This window comes from Cydia fagiglandana, chromosome 4 (assembly GCF_963556715.1).
Source record: "Cydia fagiglandana chromosome 4, ilCydFagi1.1, whole genome shotgun sequence".
Classification (NCBI taxonomy): domain Eukaryota; kingdom Metazoa; phylum Arthropoda; class Insecta; order Lepidoptera; family Tortricidae; genus Cydia; species Cydia fagiglandana.
The window spans coordinates 6,700,662-6,723,020 of NC_085935.1; the positions used below are offsets into that span (position 1 = coordinate 6,700,662).

The following is a 22,359-nucleotide window of genomic DNA, read 5'->3' on the forward strand; positions in this document are numbered from 1 at the left end:
TTGCCCTAGTACCCACCAGGATCAGAGTAGATTTTTTTTAAAGATGACGGGTGGCGGCCGTCTTTATACCCCACCCTCCCCCCCACTTCAGGCTAGAAATGCTTAGAATTACTCAAATATCAGATGTGATGAAGCTCATAGCTTAATAAAAATTTTTTGGGTCATGTATGGCAGCGTTACATAACTGACTCCAGTAATACTGGTACGCCTCAGGCGCAAGCTCGGTACCTCGGTAGGCTATTGCAAATAACAGCCCACCTTGTGAATGTAGTGGGTCTAAACCTCCAACCGGTTCGTGTTTGTGTCGTGTTCTGACCCCGAAGAGTTCGTGACGGACACAGTTTTACTCCACCAGTACGGCACGCAAACGAAAACGCGTTCGGGTGAACGTTCTCAGAGGTAACTTGGCTACAAATTTCTTGGCAATCAAATGGATCGTTATCGTTACGTTTACGTTATGGCAGCAATGTGCCCACGTAAACGGAACCGTGAATATTTTAGGTCATATGCAAATCTTACTAAAACACGAGCCTTCTCAATGCTACAAAAAGTTGTTTTGTTTTTAAATTATTATGTCGATTAGTCCTTTAAAGTTTAAACTATCGGTCGGACTAAATTCCTCGTTGAAATCGAAAGGATTATAGTAGGAAACTAGACAAAAAAAAAACATCATGAATTGGACAACACATACACGCACGCATGCAAGTCAAGAAAAAAGATTCGTGTTAAATCACAAAGGACATCAAAAACACATTCAGTTTCATAAATACCTTATGCTTAAACAAAGTTGCTCTTCAAACACAAAAGTAGGCGACACAATGTCATGAACAACAGCTATGCAAATTCGATGACGCGTTGGTATTTTCTATTACGGTTCGTTTAATCCTTGAAAATTATTGTGTTTAACAGACAATATCGACCGTACGAATTCGGGGAATCAGTATAAAAAAACAACTGGACGATTTGCGCAGGAATGTCCACTAAATTAGGATATTCGTTGAGCTGAGTTTTTAGCTCCGAATGCTTACCGTATGTTTGACCAGATGTAATGTGTTTATGTCTCATAAGTAAAAAAGACCCGTAGTACTAAGTAATTTGTTTGTTAAATGGAATAAATATCATACATACATTAATAGCGAAATGCTGTACTTAGTTATTAGAGAGACCGTCAAATCCTAAGGGTCGTAAATTGATTAATTGATGTATTCAGAGCGTATGATCAGTGCTAGTTCCTCAACGTATACAACCCCATTACCCAGACAATGATTGATACCGCACGCAGCGAGACCGTCACGATAACGCCATATACATTCCCATTACTTCTTCAACCCAGGTTGAAGTGATTTGAACCAATGTAACTGTGACCATGAAATCATTAAAATCTATGCGTAAACGCAGTCAGCATTATGCTGGCGTCTTTGGTCAGTATACTGTGGGAATTACAGTCCTGATGTATTCCACTCGGTTTGTCTCACGATGCAATCTAGCCTTACACGTTATCGGACGCCATGAAGCCGGGTACGGACTTTGAATATCCGATGTACTTCACTAGACATGGAAACCTACTTCCATTCCATAGGCACGTAAACGTGGAAAATGTAACATAAAATACCAAATGTACAGTCAGTTTTCGATGTGAAGGCTATATAAAAAGAGGTTTTAAGAGAAAAGTTAACGATGGCGCAAGCAAATCAATAGATACCTAGTTTTCTTATGACAAGATACTTGAATGTTATAATTAATACAATTCGGAACCATATGCATCAGATAACGTGATGGCATAAATATAATAGTGCGACGAATAAATCGGACCAAGATAGCTCTGCACAGACAGTGACAAACTATAAAAGACCATTAACGTCAAATATCTATGAAAATCTGACTTTTAGTAAACCTTATCACGACTAAATCGCTGAAAAACTTACACGGACTGTACGGTATAGGCATAGAATATGCGAAAAGGATATAATTTGTGTAATTGACCACCGATCTTGAGAGCAGAACATAAATAAATAGTTTGCTAGGCTTACCTTTAAGTAGGATCCATAGTATTTCGTGACGTACGGGCTATCGCACTGCGACAGCACCATGATTTCCTGCTGTATGTCTTCGATTTCATCTTCTGCTTCTTCCAAGTCAATTATCTTTATGGCGACCACTTGCTGCGTTCTGTTGTCGACACCTTTGAACACCTCGCCGAATGAGCCCTTGCCGATCTTCTCTTGCTTCGTGAAGATCAGCTCGGGATCGACCTTCTGAAAAAAAGAAACGACAAAATGAATTGATTGAATTTGGTTAACTATTCATTCAAATAGGTAAGTTATTGTCAAAAAAAATCATTATTGGTACAAGCTTTTATCGCTGACTGTACTTTTCTTTCAACAGACAACTAATAATAATAATAGAGACAATTCTAAAAACCCAAACACAATTAGATTTCGTTGGTTAATCACAGTGTTCCTATGGCCACCTCCTGTCTCCGTCATCAGATCGGCTCCATGGTACCATAATATTGCATTGTCACCCGACATTACAAAATTGCAAAATTTCTATTCAGCTTCATCGGAAACCGGAAAGTGGGTCAAATTTAACTTGCAAGATTTGACCCGTACAAACATACATAGTCGTAGTTAAGTACATAGGTACTTCATCATCATCATCATCATCTCAGCCATAAGACGTCCACTACATAGGTCCACTACACTACATACATACTACATAGGTACTTAGGTACATACAATGCAAGTAAAAGCTTGTAAAAAGCAGAGTGAACACAATTGTGAAGGCAGAAGTGTGTCAGGGTCAGGTAAGAGGATTGTGTTGCTATTAGGTTGATACCGAGATTACTAAACCTAAACTACTAGAAACAGTATTAGCAAACACCAACCTTTCCATATCCTTGTGATTGTTTGATCATTGTTTCTATGAATATACGCCATGACTACGTTATAACGTTAACCACAGATTGGCTCTCTGCAGATAATGTATTTAGTGTGGGTTTCGAGCGTGGTGCAACAGACAGCGATGGCTTCAATACATTTAGGTCGCATATACGTATAACAGTTTGTTGAAAATGAAATTACAACCAACACAGCAATTTGTTAGCATTGTGTATTCTACGAAAATTGGTACTAATTTTCAATTAGATCCAAAGCTTGTTTCCAACCATGACAAGCCACAACGCAAATCATGCGTCGTAATTAATCAATGCTAAATCTTTTGCAGTACAATCAGAGACACGTAATAACAAAGACTAATATTAATATTCCTAATATTTGTTGTAGATAAGTAATTAAGTACATAAGTAAATATACTTAGTAAGAGGCTTTGACCCCACTTGAACACCGTAAATGGCGTAAATCCACGTACATTTCGTTCGTACATGTGTAATTGTGTATTGGCGCGAGCGAGACGCAAAAGCATGATACAAAATTACATCATTTTGACATCAAAATGTAAGTTCGAATCGGCCTCCAGAGTTCAAAGCGCTATGCAAAACATAAAAAGCGGTACGGGATGACATCATCTACAATTATGACAGGAACGCGATTTGTATGGAGATTGACAATCTTCATTATTGAATTGTCTTCGAGTTGAATGTAATAAACACTCGCGTACTGGTACATGTATAACGGTTCTTTTTACCTAATAGGATGTTCGAAGCGGTGATTGATTTATTCATGGAGCGGTATAAAATATTCATACACACGACCAACCCGGATAATTGAGTTTTATAAATTTTTTGAAGCGAAAAAATATCAAAGGGTTTCCTTCTTTACCAAAACTTTTTTCACGTGTATTGTGTACAGTCAAGTGTAAAAATATGGGTGTAGACAACTTATTCAAAAATATGCCCCATATGTTCTTAATTCGCTGACATAAGAGCTATGGGATATATATTTTTGAGATGATTCGTGCACACATATTTTTACACTTGACTGTACATTACAAGATAGAACCGAAATACATATTATGGAATATTAAATACCCACTATTCGCTGTTTGAGTGTTTCTGTTTGTAATTTCTATAAAAAGTAAACCAGCTTCCATTGCCTTTGAGCGTATAATTGAAGGCCTTTCCAGTTTTCTTATCCGAAATAGTGTGTGATCTTAACCCTTATTCATCATCATCATCATCTCCTCCTAGCCGTTTTCGGCTACAGCGACTGGTGCGCTCTCAGGTAACTGACGTAGCCAATCTTTGCAGCAAATGTGCGGCCACATTCGCTGCAGGTCAGCACCCCTCCGACGTAATTATACGTGATGGCCACAGGTGGTCTGGCCTTTAGTTCGTCACGCTTAACGTCGAGCTTCTTCATGGCTTCAAATTCACGCACCTGCGTCTGTACAATATGCCTCCACTGTGGACGGTCACCAGCTAGTGTCTCCCATGTTGATGGCTCTATATGAGCTCTCTTCATATGCCGCTTCACACGTCTTTGAACCCTTCTTAACAGGAATCCTTCAGGATATTCCACATATTGAAAGCCCAGTAAGTGAAAAGGCTATTTTGGTCCACATCAATTTTAGTGGATTAACTTGTTTAGGTTTGATACAACTGAAGATATATTTGTACTCATCCAAGGTCTAAATTTGACCAAAGCGGCATTATACTTGAATTAATTAAACCGTCAGTCTGATGTAAAACTAGACGTACCTATTTATAGCAGACATAATTAAATTTGAGTACGACATAAGCATAAAGTACCTGCTTCTTTTAAAACTGCTTAAACTTCAAAACATAATTGACCCTTGCTTGACCGAAGAAATTGTATAGATTTAGTTTCTGGAATAAATAATATTTCATGCTTAGTGAAATTGACGTTTATGTTGGTATTATATTTTCATGAATAACCCCTCGTTCCTACAGTATATTTTTACTCTACCGCGTCATATAGAGTTGAATGCGAGACCTCTTGGCATTTAGCTGACATTGCCGCACGAGTCAAGGCTCCGGACACCGATTACCTACCACTAGATCTACCATTGAGAAGAATATATACGATGAGCGATGACATGTTCTCACCAGGCGACCAGACATGAACCCTTTTACTATTTTCAGTCATAAAAAACAGTAATTTACAAACATTTAGCTTTGAGGGTAATTGTTGGCCTACGATAGAATGCAACGATCTGTCTTAGTCGCATAGAATTATGTATGTTTATACACGGTGTTTTACGTGTCGCCGAAATAATTTTTTAGCCTGTAAGATTTTACTATTGTATGTATGCTAGTTTGTAAGGTATGTATCTATGGGCCTTAGTTGCCTGATAATAAATGATATTTGATTTGATTTGATTGGATTTTATTAAACGTCGTGAGAAGAATAAGTAAATAAAGCATTACTGTTCTATACACTCTTAGCTGACTACATTTTAATCGTAGCAATTTTGGGGTTTATCCTCAAGCATACAGCCTGAGTGAATATATGCAAGTGAGCGCCAGAAGTCTTATAATTATATTATTAAAATTATGCTCCATCCAGCGGGAAATAGTGATCTGTCTCAGGCAGGCTACGCCGCGCTCGCGCGCCAATGCAGCCAAACGTTTGGTCTACGTGACGCTTTTACGGAAACACATGCACATCCCACGTACATTCTAATGCAAATGCACACTAATACACTACACTAAGCTGTGTTAAATCGTTTACAGCGTGGCAGATTGTAGAAAAGACTGTACAGACTGACTGACACGGACACTGCCTGACTGTAGGGAAAATATGTGTAGAGGCTGTTACTGACGATTGACACCTGACACTGACAGTTTCCTGTCCATTTCCAGGTCGATAAGTGACGATGGTACTTTAAATGAGCGTATAACCTATCTACCTACTGGTTACTGTGTGTTGGACCAGCATTCGTCATCAATAGCATCACATAATATGAAAATCGTGAAATATTCACGAACACAACTATGACGACCACCTCGTAATGCAAATATACTAGTAGTTCGCCCCGAACTGTGAACTCGCGGTTCGCCAAAAAGATCAATTGAATGCAGTGCTACTTAGTCCGAGATGGGCATTTCGTAATTGATTCCTGATTCCACGATTACTGGAAATTACTTTGTAATCTGATTACTGATTCCCAGATTACTTTGTAATCTAATAATACCGAATTACTAAGTACAATTCCATTTGAGGAATCAGGAATCAACTTTCGAATTCTACAATTACTAGTAATTGGAATCAATGTAGATTCCTCATTACAGGAATATATTACTTTCAGATTACATTTCGTACTACTATCAAAAGTACAATTCGATAGTAGATATAGATGTTGTTGACTTACTAGGATGCATCTACCTATACCTTATTTGAAACAGGTGTGTAGATTTCGAAAATGATGATCATGACCAGTAAAACGACATCCATGACGACTTTTATGACATACTGCATGGCCGTCATTTTGGATTCCAAAATGATCATCATTTTCGAAATCAGGGCCCCCTAAAACCTAAAAAGTGACATCCATGATGACTTTTATGACATAGTGCATGGCCGCCATCTTGGATTCCAAAATAGTCATCATTTTCGAAATCTGCGCCCCCTAAAACCTATAAAACGACACCCATGATGACTTTTATGACATAGACGACATAGTGCATGGCCGCCATCTTCATCTATATTTTGTTGCACACTTACCTTGGCCGCAGACATTCGGAATTTTCATTCAGTTTTCGTACGGAATGACAGGTAGGAACGGGACGTCGCTCTACAAATGTCATTCCGTTCGGAAAATGGGGTTGGCCGGTCGAAGTATTTTGAAGATGGCGCCAGCATAGCTTGCCCTGTCAATCCCTAGAATTGTGTCAATTTTTTGTTTGTAATGAATATTTATGTCCTGGATGCCAGTCATTTAAGCCAAATCTCATAGACAAAGAGGCAAGCTATGATGGCGCCATCTATGCAAACCTTTGACAGTTGCCAACCCCATTCCGAACGCATGGCCACCATTTTGCAATCTAAAATGGTTATCATTTTCGAAATCTGCGCCCTGCAAAACCTATAAAACGACATCCATGACGACTTTTATGACATAGTGCATGGCCGCCATTTTGGAATTCAAAAAGGTCATCATTTTCGAAATCTGCGCCCTCCAAAACCTATAAAACGACATCCATGAAGACTTTTGTGACATAGTGCATGGCCGCCATGTTGGATTCCAAAATGGTCATCATTTTCGAAATCTGCGCCCCCTAAAACCTATAAAACGACATATATGACGACTTTTATAACATAGTGCATGGCCGCCATTTTGGAATCCAAAATGGTCATTATTATCGAAATCTGTGCACCCTAAAACCTATAAAACGACACCCATGACGACTTTTATGACATAGTGCATGGCCGCCATTTTGCAATCTAAAATGGTCATCATTTTCGAAATCTGCGCCCTCCAAAACCTATAAAACGACATCCATGACGACTTTTATGACATAGTGCATGGCCGCCATTTTGGAATTCAAAAAGGTCATCATTTTCGAAATCGGGGCCCCCTAAAACCTATAAAACGACATCCATGACGACTTTTATGACATAGTGCATGGCCGCCATTTTAGAATTCAAAATGGTCATCATTATCGAGATCTGCGCCCCCCAAAACCTATAAAACGACATCCATGACGACTTTTATGACATAGTGCATGACCGCCATCTTGGAATCAAAAATGGTCATCATTATCGAAATCCGCGCCCCCCAAAACCTATAAAACGACACCCATGACGACTTTTATGATATAGTGCATGGCCGCCATTTTGCAATCTAAAATGGTCATCATTTTCGAAATCTGCGCCCTCCAAAACCTATAAAACGACATCCATGACGATTTTTATGACATAGTGCATGGCCGCCATTTTGGAATTGAAAAAGGTCATCATTTTCGAAATCGGGGCCCCCTAAAACCTATAAAACGACATCCATGACGACTTTTATGACATAGTGCATGGCCGCCATGTTGGATACCAAAATGGTCATCATTTTCGAAATCTGTGCCCCCCTAAAACCTATAAAACTACATATATGACGACTTTTATAACATAGTGCATGGCCGCCATTTTGGAATCCGAAATGGTCATCATTTTCGAAATCTGTGCCCCCCTAAAACCTATAAAACGACACCCATGACGACTTTTATGACATAGTGTATGGCCGCCATTTTGGATTCCAAAATGGTCATCATTTTCGAAATCAGGGCCCCCTAAAACCTATAAAACGACATCCATGACGACTTTTATGAGATAGTGCATGGCCGCCATGTTGGATTTCAAAATAATCATCATCATAGAAATCTGCGCCCCCCAAAACCTAAAAAACGACATCCATGACGATTTTATGACATAGACGACATAGTGCATGGCCGCCATCTTCATCTATATTTTGTTGCACACTTACCTTGGCCGCAGACGTTCGGAATTTTCATTCAGTTTTCGTACGGAATGACAGGTAGGAACGGGACGTCGCTCTACAAATGTCATTCCGTTCAGAAAATGGGGTTGGCCGGTCGAAGTATTTTGAAGATGGCGCCAGCATAGCTTGCCCTGTCAATCCCTAGAATTGTGTCAATTTTTTGTTTGTAATGAATATTTATGTCCTGGATGCCAGTCATTTAAGCCAAATCTCATAGACAAAGGGGCAAGCTATGATGGCGCCATCTATGCAAACCTTTGACAGTTGCCAACCCCATTCCGAACGTCTGTGGCCTTGTGGCGAGGCTAAAGTCGACAATGGATTGAAAACGTGTGCGAATATAGTTGTCAAATCAAATTTGTCAGTAAATAAGAACAAAAAAACTATACTCGTCCTTTTCTTTCGGGTGCTAGTACTGGTGTAAGACAAAGATAGTATGATTCTCTCTGTCTGTGTTTGAAACGAGACAGTCCTTTGACAAACTATAATTGTAAGCTCTGTGGAGCCTTTAACTGATTCACCATAGAGATTAAAATAAACTGTATCTGTGGTAAGCCGTAATGTTTCTTGTACCTATGGAGTGTAGAACCTCTACCTTCCATAGTTTCTTGCCAAATGTCAAATACCTATACTATGTTTATTTTTATCTTGCTAATTATTTCAAAATGGTAAATTTAAAGACGATATTATAAAAGTGCAAGCCGAGCGCTTTAATTTGATACCAAACTCGACCATACTTTCTTACAAAAAAGATGACCAGAAATGCATGACCCCTCACAAATAGCTTTTTAGCATTTTAAGCTCTTCTAGTTTAATAACCTCTTGATAAAGCCTGCTCATAATTTAATGACTATAATTTACTGCCCTCAACTACACGTTTACCCAATTTCATTTAAATTAGGACAAATTTACTTAAATTCTTGAGTATCAAACTATCTTCTGACAGTTCAGCTTAAAAACATCGAAATGCCGGGACGTGCCGCTAGCCGGCCGCGTGTCCGAAGTCGAATGTAAGAACTTCGCTTCGCTTCGCTCGCTCGTTCGAAAATTTAGGGTTATATTCAACTTGACATAAATGTTTTAACGATTAATTTCAAGTTGAATATATTATTGATAATATATTCAACTTGAAATTAATAAAGTATAACTATTCCAAAATCGGGCTTTAGCGGGAAAGTATCTCAACCGTAAACAAATATGTAGATGTAAACATGTCGCAGGGATGTAAAATGGTGTAATAGTATAGCGCGAGAAATCATATTGTGATATTATATCGTATAAAGCGGGTTTATTGTAGTGCCCGTACTGCACGACAAGGTAATAGAACCCATAAAAGTACTAGTGATAAGCTGATTGAACGCGCAGCGTAGAAAGTGAACATTCCTCGGAATTAATAGGACACGCGAGAATAGACGCAGTAAACAACTAAACACTATATGTATGTACGTAGACAACTACACGTGTGCGAACACAATAACCTTTTATTCAAGTTATTAAATCAATAGATTCAACGTTTCCTAAGTAATTGGTACAATAGAAAACGAAACCCTTCCTTGTAAGGTTAAGGAAATAGAAAATAATATAGTAGGTCAGGAAATGAATGCTCAAAAAACGTTGTAGAGGGAAATGCTAGGAACACAATTTTTGACTCCGTAACTTTGTTTGGACTAGTTAGGAGGTGAACATATCAAAAGTCCCCGGCTGTAGCCCCGCTGCTGGGAGGTAGAGGGGGGTAAGAAGGTCGAATTTTTCGGTTTTTCATTGATATCTTGGAAACTTTGCGTCTTAGCGACATGACTACTAAGACAAACCGAAAGCTGATAAAATTAGTTACAAGTTTTATCCAGTCAAGTTTTTCGATATCATGAATAGTTTTTGCGATACCCGCTCTTGAAAGTTTATTTAGGGATTTTAATTTTATCTTGATATCTACGTCAGTGAAGCTGTTAGGCCATGTTTGGTATCATTTTCGTATAAATCGGGGGTGCTGAATTCATTTATGGTATCACATTGACACTATTCCGAAGTAAAACCAAAATTTTAAAAAATATATTTCTTTAAATCCCTCTTCACGCTTAAACTGCTGAACCAATTTCGTTGAAATTTGGTATAGAAATAGTTTCAGTCTCGACACAGAACATAGGATAGTTTTAATAACCAAAAGCATCTTTTGAGGGTGTGAAAAGTGGGGTGGAAGTTTGTATGGGGAGTCAATAACCGCTGAACCGGTTTAGATGAAATTTAGGACGGAATACATCTGTGATTTAGATGAAAATGATACCAAACATGACTTCAAACCTTACCTTGAGCAGTATTAACCTCAGGAATTCAGTTTCGTCGACGAAGTTGAATTCCACCCATACTCCATTTCACAACTTTAAAGAATGATTATTGAGATAAAAAGTATCTTATGTCCTGTCTTGGGACTCGAAATATCTGTATACCAAATTTCAATTAAATCGGTTGAGCGGTTTAAGCGTGAAGAGGAATTTAAAAAAAAAGGTATTTGTTTAAAGTTTATATGTTTTTTCTTAGGAATGGTGTCAATGTGATACCAAAACTGAATTCAGCACCCCCGATTTATACGAAAATGATACCAAACACGGTCTAGCAGCGTCACTAATGTAGATATCAAGATAAAATTGAAAGCCCTAAATAAATTTTCAAGAGCGGATATCTCAAAAACTATTCAAGATATCGAAAAACTTGACTGAATAAAACTTGTAACAAATTTTATCAGATTTTGGTTTGTCTTAGTAGTCATGTCGCTAAGACGCAAAGTTTCCAAGATATAAGTGAAAAACCGAAAAATGAGACCTTCTTTCCCCCCTCTACCCCCCAGCACCGGGGCTACGGCCGGGGACTTTTGATATGTTCACCTCCTAACTAGTCCAAACAAAGTTATGTAGTCAAAAATTGTGTTCCTAGCATTTCCCTCTATAACTTCTTATTGCTTGGCCTATAGGCTAACTAATGCCGCTATTGTTGTCACGTTACTGTCACAAAATTTACTCTTCATGAAACTAGAAAACTATTTGTTACCAAATATTGATGTTGCATTAAAGACATTAAAGACGTCACAATTTGATCATCTAAACACACCCCTTTTCTTGTTTCTAAATGAAAATGGTTGAAACTAAACAACCATCATAACATAAGTTTGAGTTTGAGCCTGTTTTCGTTTACTACGAACGAATGTAATAAAATTTACCTACAGGATACTAGGAAAATTAAATTGTTTTGTCTTATTGAAAGAGTGTTGGCAAAGCACGTGTAGCTTCGAGATTGCTTGGAGATAGAGCGCGCATAGAGATAGAGGCACGAGACACAGTTGCGGAGACGTGACCGGACTGTTGATGAGGATGCAGCTAGTGCATATTGAGGCGTGAATCTTTGGACTTTTAAATCGCGTAGTCCGATGCCGCATACTGATTTAGATGCAGCACTTAGCGGCGAAAATAATTAAATATACAGACAGTACACCCGGCAAAATAAAACCCTGACCTACCTACCTACCATTGAACTATGGCAAAGTAACGTTAAAAATGTAATTGTACAAAACCTTTTACTATTTGTTAATTGGACGTGGTTTCTTGGTGGGTCAGGGTTCCATTTTGCTGATTTATATTGCAACGCGCTAACTAAAATATATTTATCAAACTTCTAAGAAGCATATGAAATGAACACGGAAGCAAATAATCAGTCAGACAATGAGTTACTCATAAATAAAATTGCGTGAAAGATAATTTTATGATAATAACCATAATTCGAAACAAGCATTTAAGTATTAGCTATTACGCACAGTAATATCGATCTGAATGACCAATTATTGCATTCCTAGCTGAGACATGTTAAAAAAATCTACTTTTTAAATCGCCCGTTACAACTGTCCATCATAGTCACTTCATAAAATAATGTTCTGCTTTCCGATTTCGCTCTGAACACTTTTACTAGCGCACAAAACATATTGCTATTCTGCTTCAATCGTATGATGTTCTAAAAACTCTACGCCAATAATTATGATAATATGAGAAACTTGTTGGCGTGAGGTAACAGTTTAAAGAAGAATTAAAATAAAAAGATTAACAAAATACACGTAAAGGGGCCCACTGATTAACAGTCCGCCGGACGGTATCGGCCTGTCAGAACTGTCAAAATTTTGTTCTAACTGACAGGCCGATAATACCGTCCGACGGACTGTTAATCAGTGGGCCCCTTAAGTGGTGGACCACAGATGGTAGAATTTCAGTCAAAGTTAGTGGAGAGTTGAAAGCTTGTAAAATATAGAAGAGGGATAGAATTTAATAAGAGGGTAGGCCGACTGTAAAATGGGCATAATATAAGAGAAAGGACGTAACATCATTACATCCTCTTAAAAATTCCGCGCGTAAAGGGTCCTAAAGGGGATGATAAAGTGAACGACTCATCGCGGCGCGAACAAAAAGGCTTATTGAGTTTCGGAGAGCAATTTTAGAGAGGTCTACAAAAAGTCGCAGCTAATTCCGTAGGCACAACCTTTAGATAAGAGAATTTAGCACGAAGCAAAATTTAAATGCGGAAACCATAAAAACGTGAACATTTTGCTAGTGGAATTACAAAAATGTTAATCGACGGATTTAGATGGCGGTTAAAACGTTCGGGGTCTAACTGAGTTTCGTTTTTCAAAAGTTAATAATGCCTGAAGATTAACAAGACAGCTAATCAAAACTTTTATATTAGCAGCAATAAGAGAACGTTTGAAAATAAAAGATCATAACAATACAAAAAAGATTTCTGAAATGGGTCATAACATTTGGGCCCGACTAGGTATTTCGCAGTATTTGACATTTGCGAGTCGGCAGAAAGGTAATCGTGCGTGAAGTAATTGCAGTGCGGTGACAGATAAAATTAATTAATGAATAAGTTACGCAAACAGATAGGTACCTACCGAGTCGATTAACTCACGTTAAAAGGTCGATTAATCACACCACTCAAGGAGGCAGTTATGATTTAATAAGAGGATAAGCCAATTGAAATAATGGCACACAACACGCAGAAAACGCGTTAAGTCACGTAGACATGAGCAGTTGAGCACAGAATAGTATTATGCATTCTTAGAGCACCTATAGTGTTTATTTTGAAACTAGGACGATATAGAGATGGGGTATTTAAACACTCATCTGGTCATACGCCGGCCCACCAAATTGACACTGGTTTTTGTTATTTGTAGTGGCTCAAACTATATGGGTTAAACATCGTTTCTACCCGTCTGAAATTAACTACTTACAAAAAAACACGACATAAAAAAGACGGAAAAGTAAATATTCCATAGTTATAATGAAATATCACAATGGAATGCACGATATTGCTAATCCATGCGTATCCATCTAATTGTCAGATAAGAGGCGCACGATAAAGTTGCTATTTTTGTGCGATAAGCCCTCTGTCAGAATACCGCGACCGCGAGTGACTAACTAGTATAACCACAGTCAGATGCAATGGTGAACTGGTCTGGTAACGAGAAAGATTAAGTGTAAAAGGTTATGAACGGACTTCAAAAATGAGGAAGTATTCAATTAGTCGTTATCTTTGTATTTTTCGGCATAGTACGTCAAATTATAAATAAATGTCAATACAGCTACGTCACGTATGACGTTTGACGTTCAAATCTCGGTCTCAGCAACTACTGATTCCTAATAATTCACGTCAGCAGTGCGGTTACAGTGTGTATCGGTAGACCGTCAGTTTATAAGACTTTTTATGTTTTAATTAAGACTACTCTTCTTGTATTACATTGTGTACAGATGGTACGCTATAGTAGCATGTGAATAAATTTAGAACAGTAAAATAAAGACTATATTAAATAATCAACCTTTTTCTAATTTAGGCTAAATAGATCACAACACTTCATTATCCAGAGGTTTATTGATTTACTGTCGCGTAACGTTTTATTTTATCGCCAATCACAAAATCAACAACCATAAAGGATAAGAATTTTATCTATCCATCCAGTGCGTCATTTACCAGATAAACAACTTCATCCAGTTGGATGCATAGTTATGCAGAAACCTATACGAATTGACTAAAAGTATGTTTATGCTGAGCCCTACAGTTATTCAAAGCAGGATTAGCAAGATTAAGATAAGCTTGTCGACTTACCGAAATAAATTTACCGAAATAAATCCACATATCCTTAATGAATAAATAAAATATAGTTGAGGAAGACGTAAGTTTTACTATAGATCCATTTTATTCTATGATATAAGAGTCGTAAAAATCATTAAATTACTAGAGTTTTTATAAACTGTAGAAAGATTATATTTACCAACTTGTTTTGATTTGTTACGATACCCACTATTATGATAGACTGACACGCCGCGCCGGTGCATGGTGACAAATGATAAAGAGCCGACCATCTCAGCCTTACAGTTATAGTTAGAGACAAATGATAAAACATTTAAATTGTCAGTATTCTGTGACGCCCCCTTCAGTTGCATTGCAGTTAAGTAAATTCAATTGAAATTCTACAAAGTTTATCTATACAAAACATAATAATATATATGTAATCCTAAATTGGTCAGATACTTCATAGTAGCCTACGAAATGCAATATTTAGTTCAGTCGCCTTTGCGCCAGTGTTCGTTTTCCGTAAAGAGAACAGCCTCGGTTACGACTGCATTTGCTATTCATTAGATCCTACCCTATATAGGAAATCGTCTTACGCCGGCTCACTATAAAAGGGCTATTGGAATGTGCTCAACGAATACGTGATTTTTTTGTCGAGCCTCTGTAAGAGTTACGTAAATAAGTAAACATTGAAGCTGACGAGGACAAGCACGGGATTCGTGAGAAAATCTTTAACGAGGCAGTTCTATTAAAAACGACTAAAGTGAAACTGGACGTGAAATTTGATCGTAATGAAACTAATGAAAGTCGTGTTAATGACTTGATGATGCACGCACCTTTGGGTTCTTCATTGCAAATAGCTGCGGTCTTCAACGCATTTGATTTACTTGTAATAGTAGTTATACAGAAGCCGCATGCCTTGATTGAATATCTGCAGTTAACCTTAGAAAGCGCGGATCTCTTTAACATGTGATCATTGTAACAGCAGCCTTGTAGCGGATGTAATAAAATGCAGATTTGAAAACAAACGATCAGCAAGATAAGAAGTTGAGAAAGTAACTTGTCGATAATAGAGAAACTTGTTCGTGTCGGGTGACGCGCGCGCAGACATCCGACACGCGTTGCGAGAGACGAGGAAATAAATTATGGCAATACGAAACAGCACAGCGCACGCATATTGTGCGAGGACACGGCACGCAGTAACGTAGTCTACATTAATGCAATAGATAGCTGCAGTCAGGTGAAACACTTTAGAAATTATCATAGTTTACAAGAAATCTGTTTCGTAGTGTTTATAATTGGCTACTTACATTGTTAGCAGTTCCTTGCCTAGCCTGAGCAGGGCGCACGGGCGCTGGTCTCGCAGGTTGTGGAGGCACTTTTAATTGCCTGCGGTCAAAAGACGAGGCGTGACTGCCCGACCAACCCCACCGACCAGGCCCATTGCTGCCATGAGGTAGAGAGTATGAGGATTGTGGCCTTAAATGCCTAGGACCTAACATCGGTCCGTTAGGGCCCGCCATCATGGAACCATTAGGCCCCAGCAGCATGGGGCCATTCGGTCCAACCTGAGGCATGGGCCCGCCCGGCCCCTGAACATAATGATAATGCGGCGGATTGGATACCGCCGCCCCCCACATATTCCGAAACACTTCTAGGTCTCACTTGCACAGCGGTAGCACTATACACAGATCACCTCATCACACTGGCAACGAATTCACACTAATATCTATTTTAAAAACCTACAAATTTCATTAAGCCTTTTATCACTAATGGATGATAATTGAGCAACACAATTCCATTTATAAAATCAACACTTAAATGATAACGCACAGTAATCGGCTACCATCAGTTTGCGGTAGGTAGCAGGCAACGAGTGAACCAGGCCACTGTTCGCGATAGAAAGACACCTCGAAAACAACAACACTCGAAAGCAACCTCCACCGGACACGGCCGATACGCGTAAAGAATTAATTGGTTTTTGATGGACAATTGTCCCAACGATAAAGGCCGCTAATGAACTCCAGGTGATTTGGCCACCTATTATACAAATTACTTTTTAGGAGAATCTCGGTCAACGAATCGCCGTATAATGGTCCGTTTTACATATTCCGCGGTAGGTACAGCAGCGAACCTTGGCGATTGTGGAACATCGCATTACGCAAATGTTAACATTAGCAGTAAAGCGAGAAAGTGCAAGCCAGTGTTTTCGAAACGGCGGCACAAAACGATCAAAAAGTAAAAGTACACGTCACTGAATTCGAGCATACAACGGTTTTCAGAGGCGATCACCACGCGGACAATTTCCACTTCAGCGGCCACCTGAAGAGAAATCAGTTTCCCGGTCCGACTAAGCCATCATCGTGATGGACGGCGTGTGAGTTTCGACGCATTGAATTGCAGACTGGCCGGGTGTTGCGAGTGGTTGTTGAGCGTTCCACACCGGCCGTCCTGGTGATTGCATTATGATTTTTTCGCAAGGGAACGCGGGGGCAGTCGAAGTGCGCGGGCGGCGTGGTCGCCAGCGGAGCGTGCAGCAGAGGTGGTGTTCCAATCGTTTACCGAGTGCAGGCGAAGAACCAGTGTAACCGATTTCTCCGACTACGTATATTAATTAAGGACCTTCAAGTCACAGTTATACTGGTTCGCCTGAGCGTTTGCTTCGTCTGCGCTTAGTAATCAATGAGAATAACATGAAGCCAGCCGCCGCCTGCCGCGATGCCGGCCGCTGCGGCGCAACGCATCGAAACTCGCGGCGCTGACAACAGCAGTGCATATTCATGGTAACGCAACGCATTCCTATTGCCTTGCCATCTCGCGCCACGCCAGCGATCTACAAATTATGCAAATACGTGTGGAGCTGCGGACCTCTGTATCGCCATCATTCCGCGTAACGGATAAATATACTCTACTGAATAATATATCTGGGAACGAACCTTCTGTAGTTACGAACTTTTAGACAAGATATTTCTAATAGTTCAGTGAATGAGATACATTGAGATAGCCAACGTGTATGTATAAAGACTCAAGAATAGATGTTTTGCTATCTTCGTGAAACTATTTGTTCGAAAAAAGTTGGTATCAATAACTGTCAAGAGTCTCCACAAAAAACTCATTCGGAGCGCTACAGGCAATCCGTCAAAAGAATGTTCCAGTTAGTGATCGCGAAAGTCAGCAAGACAAAGGCGTTACAAAACTTTCGTTGGGCCGCGAAGGCGAACGTCTGGGTTTGACGCACAATGGAAGGCGTATTAGTATTCGAGGTAGAACACAACGGCGACGACAGCAGGGTGGAGTGTCCTGAGGAGTCAGCGTCCTCTCTGCGCCGTGCGCTGAATACGGTCCCTTCTGGAGCGCTGACATTCCACGCCTATATGGCAACACCTCGCGCTGCCATAACCGCGCGTCATTTTTCGATGCAACACACGTACACAAATACATTTGGTTTATGGACCGTTAGAGCCTTCTATAGGCGTAACCTGTAGTACTAAAAAGTAACGATCACGAGGAACCTACTTATCTATACAGAGACCCGCAAAACTACCTTTGTACAGGGAGAATATAAATTAAATGTAATAAGTTAAATACACTGGATTGAAAAGTCTTCCGAATGTGCGCAACAGGTGTGCAAGTCTGCGTGGGTTTCACTTAGGAATTCAGCGTGGTATGCCCGTGTCTTTTATTCCGCATTCTGCACCGTCGCATCGAGAGATAAGTATCTCAAGTGGTTAACGCTAAGGTGGAAATGTACCAGATACAATTCAAAGACAAAATTACGATTATAGCCTAAAGAGAAACACGCGGTGGCCCGATTCACTTGCTTTTTAAATATTCCAACCATTTGTACAGTCAAGGAATTTAAATTCCGACCCATTTCGTACTTTGTCACAGTGACAACCGTATGAGGTCTCTAGCGGCTTTCATATTGATTGTCACTGTGACAAAGTACGAAATGGGTCGGAATTTAAATTCCTTGACTGTACAAAATAAAAACACTATTAAACATTTTGAACGTTCTCACTTTATGCTTATGTCAAGGACCAAGTGGCATTAAAAACAAAGCCATCCGACCGACAGGCGGCGATGCCTACGCGTGACTAAAATCGACGACGAACGAATACCGACAATAGGTGTAAAGAACGGGGACAAGACAATATAGGAACAAAGTTTGGTTCTTTAACTGGACTGAGACAAAAGGAACTAAGCGGTTCAAATTAAATCTGAAACCATTTACCATAGCAATGACTGTTCAAACCCATAGTGACGCTTTATCATCTCGCATTATCTTTGAATAGCTAATTATTATGCTTTACAACACTTCAGGTAAATTTATGCCAGGCTGGGTCAAACAAGAACGATATATGTATTCCATTATCGTGATATACCTAAGATAACGGTTGATACGAAAGCAGATGTACCGAGCGTTGGCATTCTACAATACTGGAATATGAATGTTGAAATAAGTTTAAAAGAAATGTCATAGTAGAAATGTCAAGAAATGTCAACCAGGGCAACTGCATTCGCTAACTGTATTTCTTGAATAGTCACAATTATCTAATAATGAGTAGTTGCAATTGCCCCGACTGACCTTACTCTATCAATTTACAGTAAACATGTAAAACGTTTGCATGTCTACCGCAGTATTGAACAGACATGAATCAGCTCTACGTAAACACAGCTAGCGGCTACCGCGAGTGCTAGCAACGGCGCATAAATCCTCTAAACGCATTGGGTCTAGGATTTATAGCTTCGGTTTAAAATTCGCTATTCACGGAGATAAACCCACTACCCCATTACTGGCTATCAAGCACTGGGAGCACCAGCATCAGATGGGACCAATGCGGATCTATGAGATTAAATCAAGAAAAGCAGACTGCGCTTTGTAATCTTTTGATCGTTTCTATGTAACGTTTGATATCATCAAAAGCTGCGTAACCTTAGTATAAGTACCTGTTAGTTTAGTATTATGTCACTTCCTGTGAGTTCCTATAATTGGCTTCCTGTATCTACTATAATTTCTATGTTAGTGTCATGTCATAGCTGTTGGATCTCCAAATGAATAAAATAAAATAAAAGCTAATTTACAGAAGGATAAACTATGACAGTGGCATAAGGATGTGACACCTTTATATCGCAGCATTACCTACTGGGAAAGTGCAGGAAATCAAGAACATCCCCAATAATGAAATTCTGTTGTTCCTTATAAATACCAAATACAAGGGAAGGATATTATTCAAATTAACTTGTCACAGGCAAATCATGTAGACATTCGAGATAGAAGATAACATAAACGCACCGCCAAACGGTTATGTATCATTTGTATCATAGAGATTAGCAGTTAATACACCTGTGCTCGGTACCAAATGGTCCAAGGGCGTGCAAAACATCCCATTTGCGTCACATCGGAAACGCATTAAGCGAACCGACGACGCCATAACAGCGCAATATCCGACCGGCGCAGCACCGGTAGCACCACTCTACGCGGACGTTTTCATCTGACTGAATTGCGGACAATATTTTCAATAAATAAAACAAATGTGAGGATCGAGTATGGACATTCTATTATATCATTTTAGGCTATGGAAAAAAGAGGCGGAATAATGATTGGCCTTTTTGCAATACATAACACAAAGACGAAAAGTAATTAGAACAAGGAAGAAAGAAGAAAGTGTGAACTAAGTTAATGAACTATTTTACTGGTGAAAATTTCCTTAATTACGGATAATGTTTGTAATGATTCTTTCAGTAATATGTACTAGCTAATTTAATAGAGGTTTGGCTTGCGCAAAGATATGATTTATTTAAAAAGTAGTCTATTTAAAAAAATCGCCTAATTAAATTATTCAGAATAATAAAGGACCTCTCCCTTTTCACCTTCTTGTAACAACCCTGTGCCGTCCCTCGCGGCCGTAAATGAAAATGGAACGAGAAATGTTCCTCAAGCAGATAAGAATACAAATTCGATATTAAGTAAAGCAACTCTCCTTATTTCACTTATAATTGAACCTTTTGCTCTGAGATTATATTATATAGATGGAAATTTTGTTATTTGAATATGTAATATTATAGGTATCCCTACCTTCATAATGAAACCGAATGGAAAAGCTTTTTCCATCCAGTAATTTCTCTTGTCAATTACTATATTTTATAAATTTCCATGTTCCCAGCTAACCAGAATTACTTCTAAGCTGCCGCCAAATAAATTGCGAAATTTTTCAGCACCGGCAATGCGCTGAAATACCACGCGGTTTATATTCCCCGCTGGCACATTTACACTGGAATAGTGTCAGTCCATTTGTTAAAATGGTTACCCCGTATTAAAGGACCCTGGGTGTATTACAAGAGATTTACGGAGCTAGTAACACGGCATGTGACAACGGTTATAGTTGTGTTCGACGTCACGCAACTAAACAAGGTAGTATAGTCTGATCGTAAAGCTGAGAATGGTATGAGTCATTTGTGCCGTCACTGTCTTTAGATTTATTACCTATACAGCTTCACGTTAGGATCAATATACATTTTCAACGCCTTGTCATTTGTCATATTGTCTTTTGTTTTTTTACACCCACAATGAAGAGCAAAAAAACATAGATTGAATACACATTGCACAGATATTTTTTGTATATGACAATTTTAATTTGAAAACAGTTAAGTTTTCTTTTAGATATTCCATACAAAATTTTTGACCCATATTTGTTGCTACACGTAGATTTTAAACAGAAGTTGCAGCGCGATAAAATAACCTTTGACGTGGGAGTGTGAAATCTCATTCAGCAAATTCCCTCTCTTAAAAGCCCTATCGCAGAACGGAATTGCAATAAAATTTTGCTTCTTCCAATACGTTCGGGGTAAAGAGCCCTCGATTATTCAGAGTGAACAAGCATGTATGGAGCGAATGCAAGTGTCAATGGTCCGAAAAGAGCTATTTCTAAGAGAAAAAGAAAATCGGTTGCCGCAACTTACGTGCTCACGACCTCCTGTGCTCCGTCTACAGGATATATTTGTTAGAAAAGTTTTCCAGCGAACTAAAAGAAGCAACGTGAGAAACGATTCCAACTCCAGCTACAACAAGGTGCCTTTAAAATGGATTCTTTAAACGTATTACAGCAAAATTGGACGTGTAAAGTATTACAGTGGCTGTGGTTCGAAGCAGAAACCAAAACTACTCTGAAACATCCTGAAATAAGAATAATTCATCCCTCACAGCATGTCTTGACTCAACTTGTCTCTGGGGAATTTCATATTTTTCGAAGATAAAAACTGACTGTTATTCTCTCTACTGAGCAATCAATAAAAGATAGGAATGTTGTGTTGAAGCCGTTAAAGGTCATGCGGCAGTCGCCCCCGCAAAAACTAGTGGGTATACTGGGCATGAAAATTTTGGATGTACACGTTGTCAATTGGACCCGTGGCATCAAACGAGTAGCTGACAGGATGCAACCAGGAAGTAGGAATTCACTGCGACGCAAATAGTCTAATCGAGGAAGACATATTTTTTTTAAATAGTTAAATGAAAATCAGTGTTTAACAAAGCAGCGTGTACAGTAAAATATACAATACAAATAATGCGGATATTACGTCGCGGAGGTGGCGACGCGAAAACATCACGTTTTCATAGTAAACAATATTGCGTTTGCAGTGAAACCTGACCTGACGCGACCGCTGGGTGCGTGAGCGCGAGGTTATTAGGGGCAAATTATTTTATTTGTTTTGACTGAAACAGTGAAGAAATAACAATTATTGAAATATTTGAATCAAACCAGCTCTTTCATAGAAAGGTTCCATAAAAGTGCTTTGTTCCATTAATTTTATTGCGCAACACTAGTCTAAAAGTATTCAAGTAAA

The 22,359-nt window shown here is 39.0% G+C and overlaps 1 protein-coding gene across 1 annotated transcript in view; it reads right to left on the reverse strand.

The window, feature by feature from the left end:
- LOC134663428 (uncharacterized) overlaps positions 1 to 17,063 on the reverse strand; it is a 74,417-nt gene extending 57,354 nt beyond the window's left edge. Inside the window, exons 1-2 of the mRNA XM_063519793.1 lie at positions 15,825 to 17,063; positions 2,031 to 2,255 (exon numbers count right to left, since the gene is read on the reverse strand). Of these exons, the coding sequence (XP_063375863.1) occupies positions 2,031 to 2,255; positions 15,825 to 16,154 (555 nt within the window). The 5' untranslated portion in view covers positions 16,155 to 17,063. The remainder of the gene's footprint in view (positions 1 to 2,030; positions 2,256 to 15,824) is intronic.
- Positions 17,064 to 22,359: the final 5,296 nt, after the last annotated feature.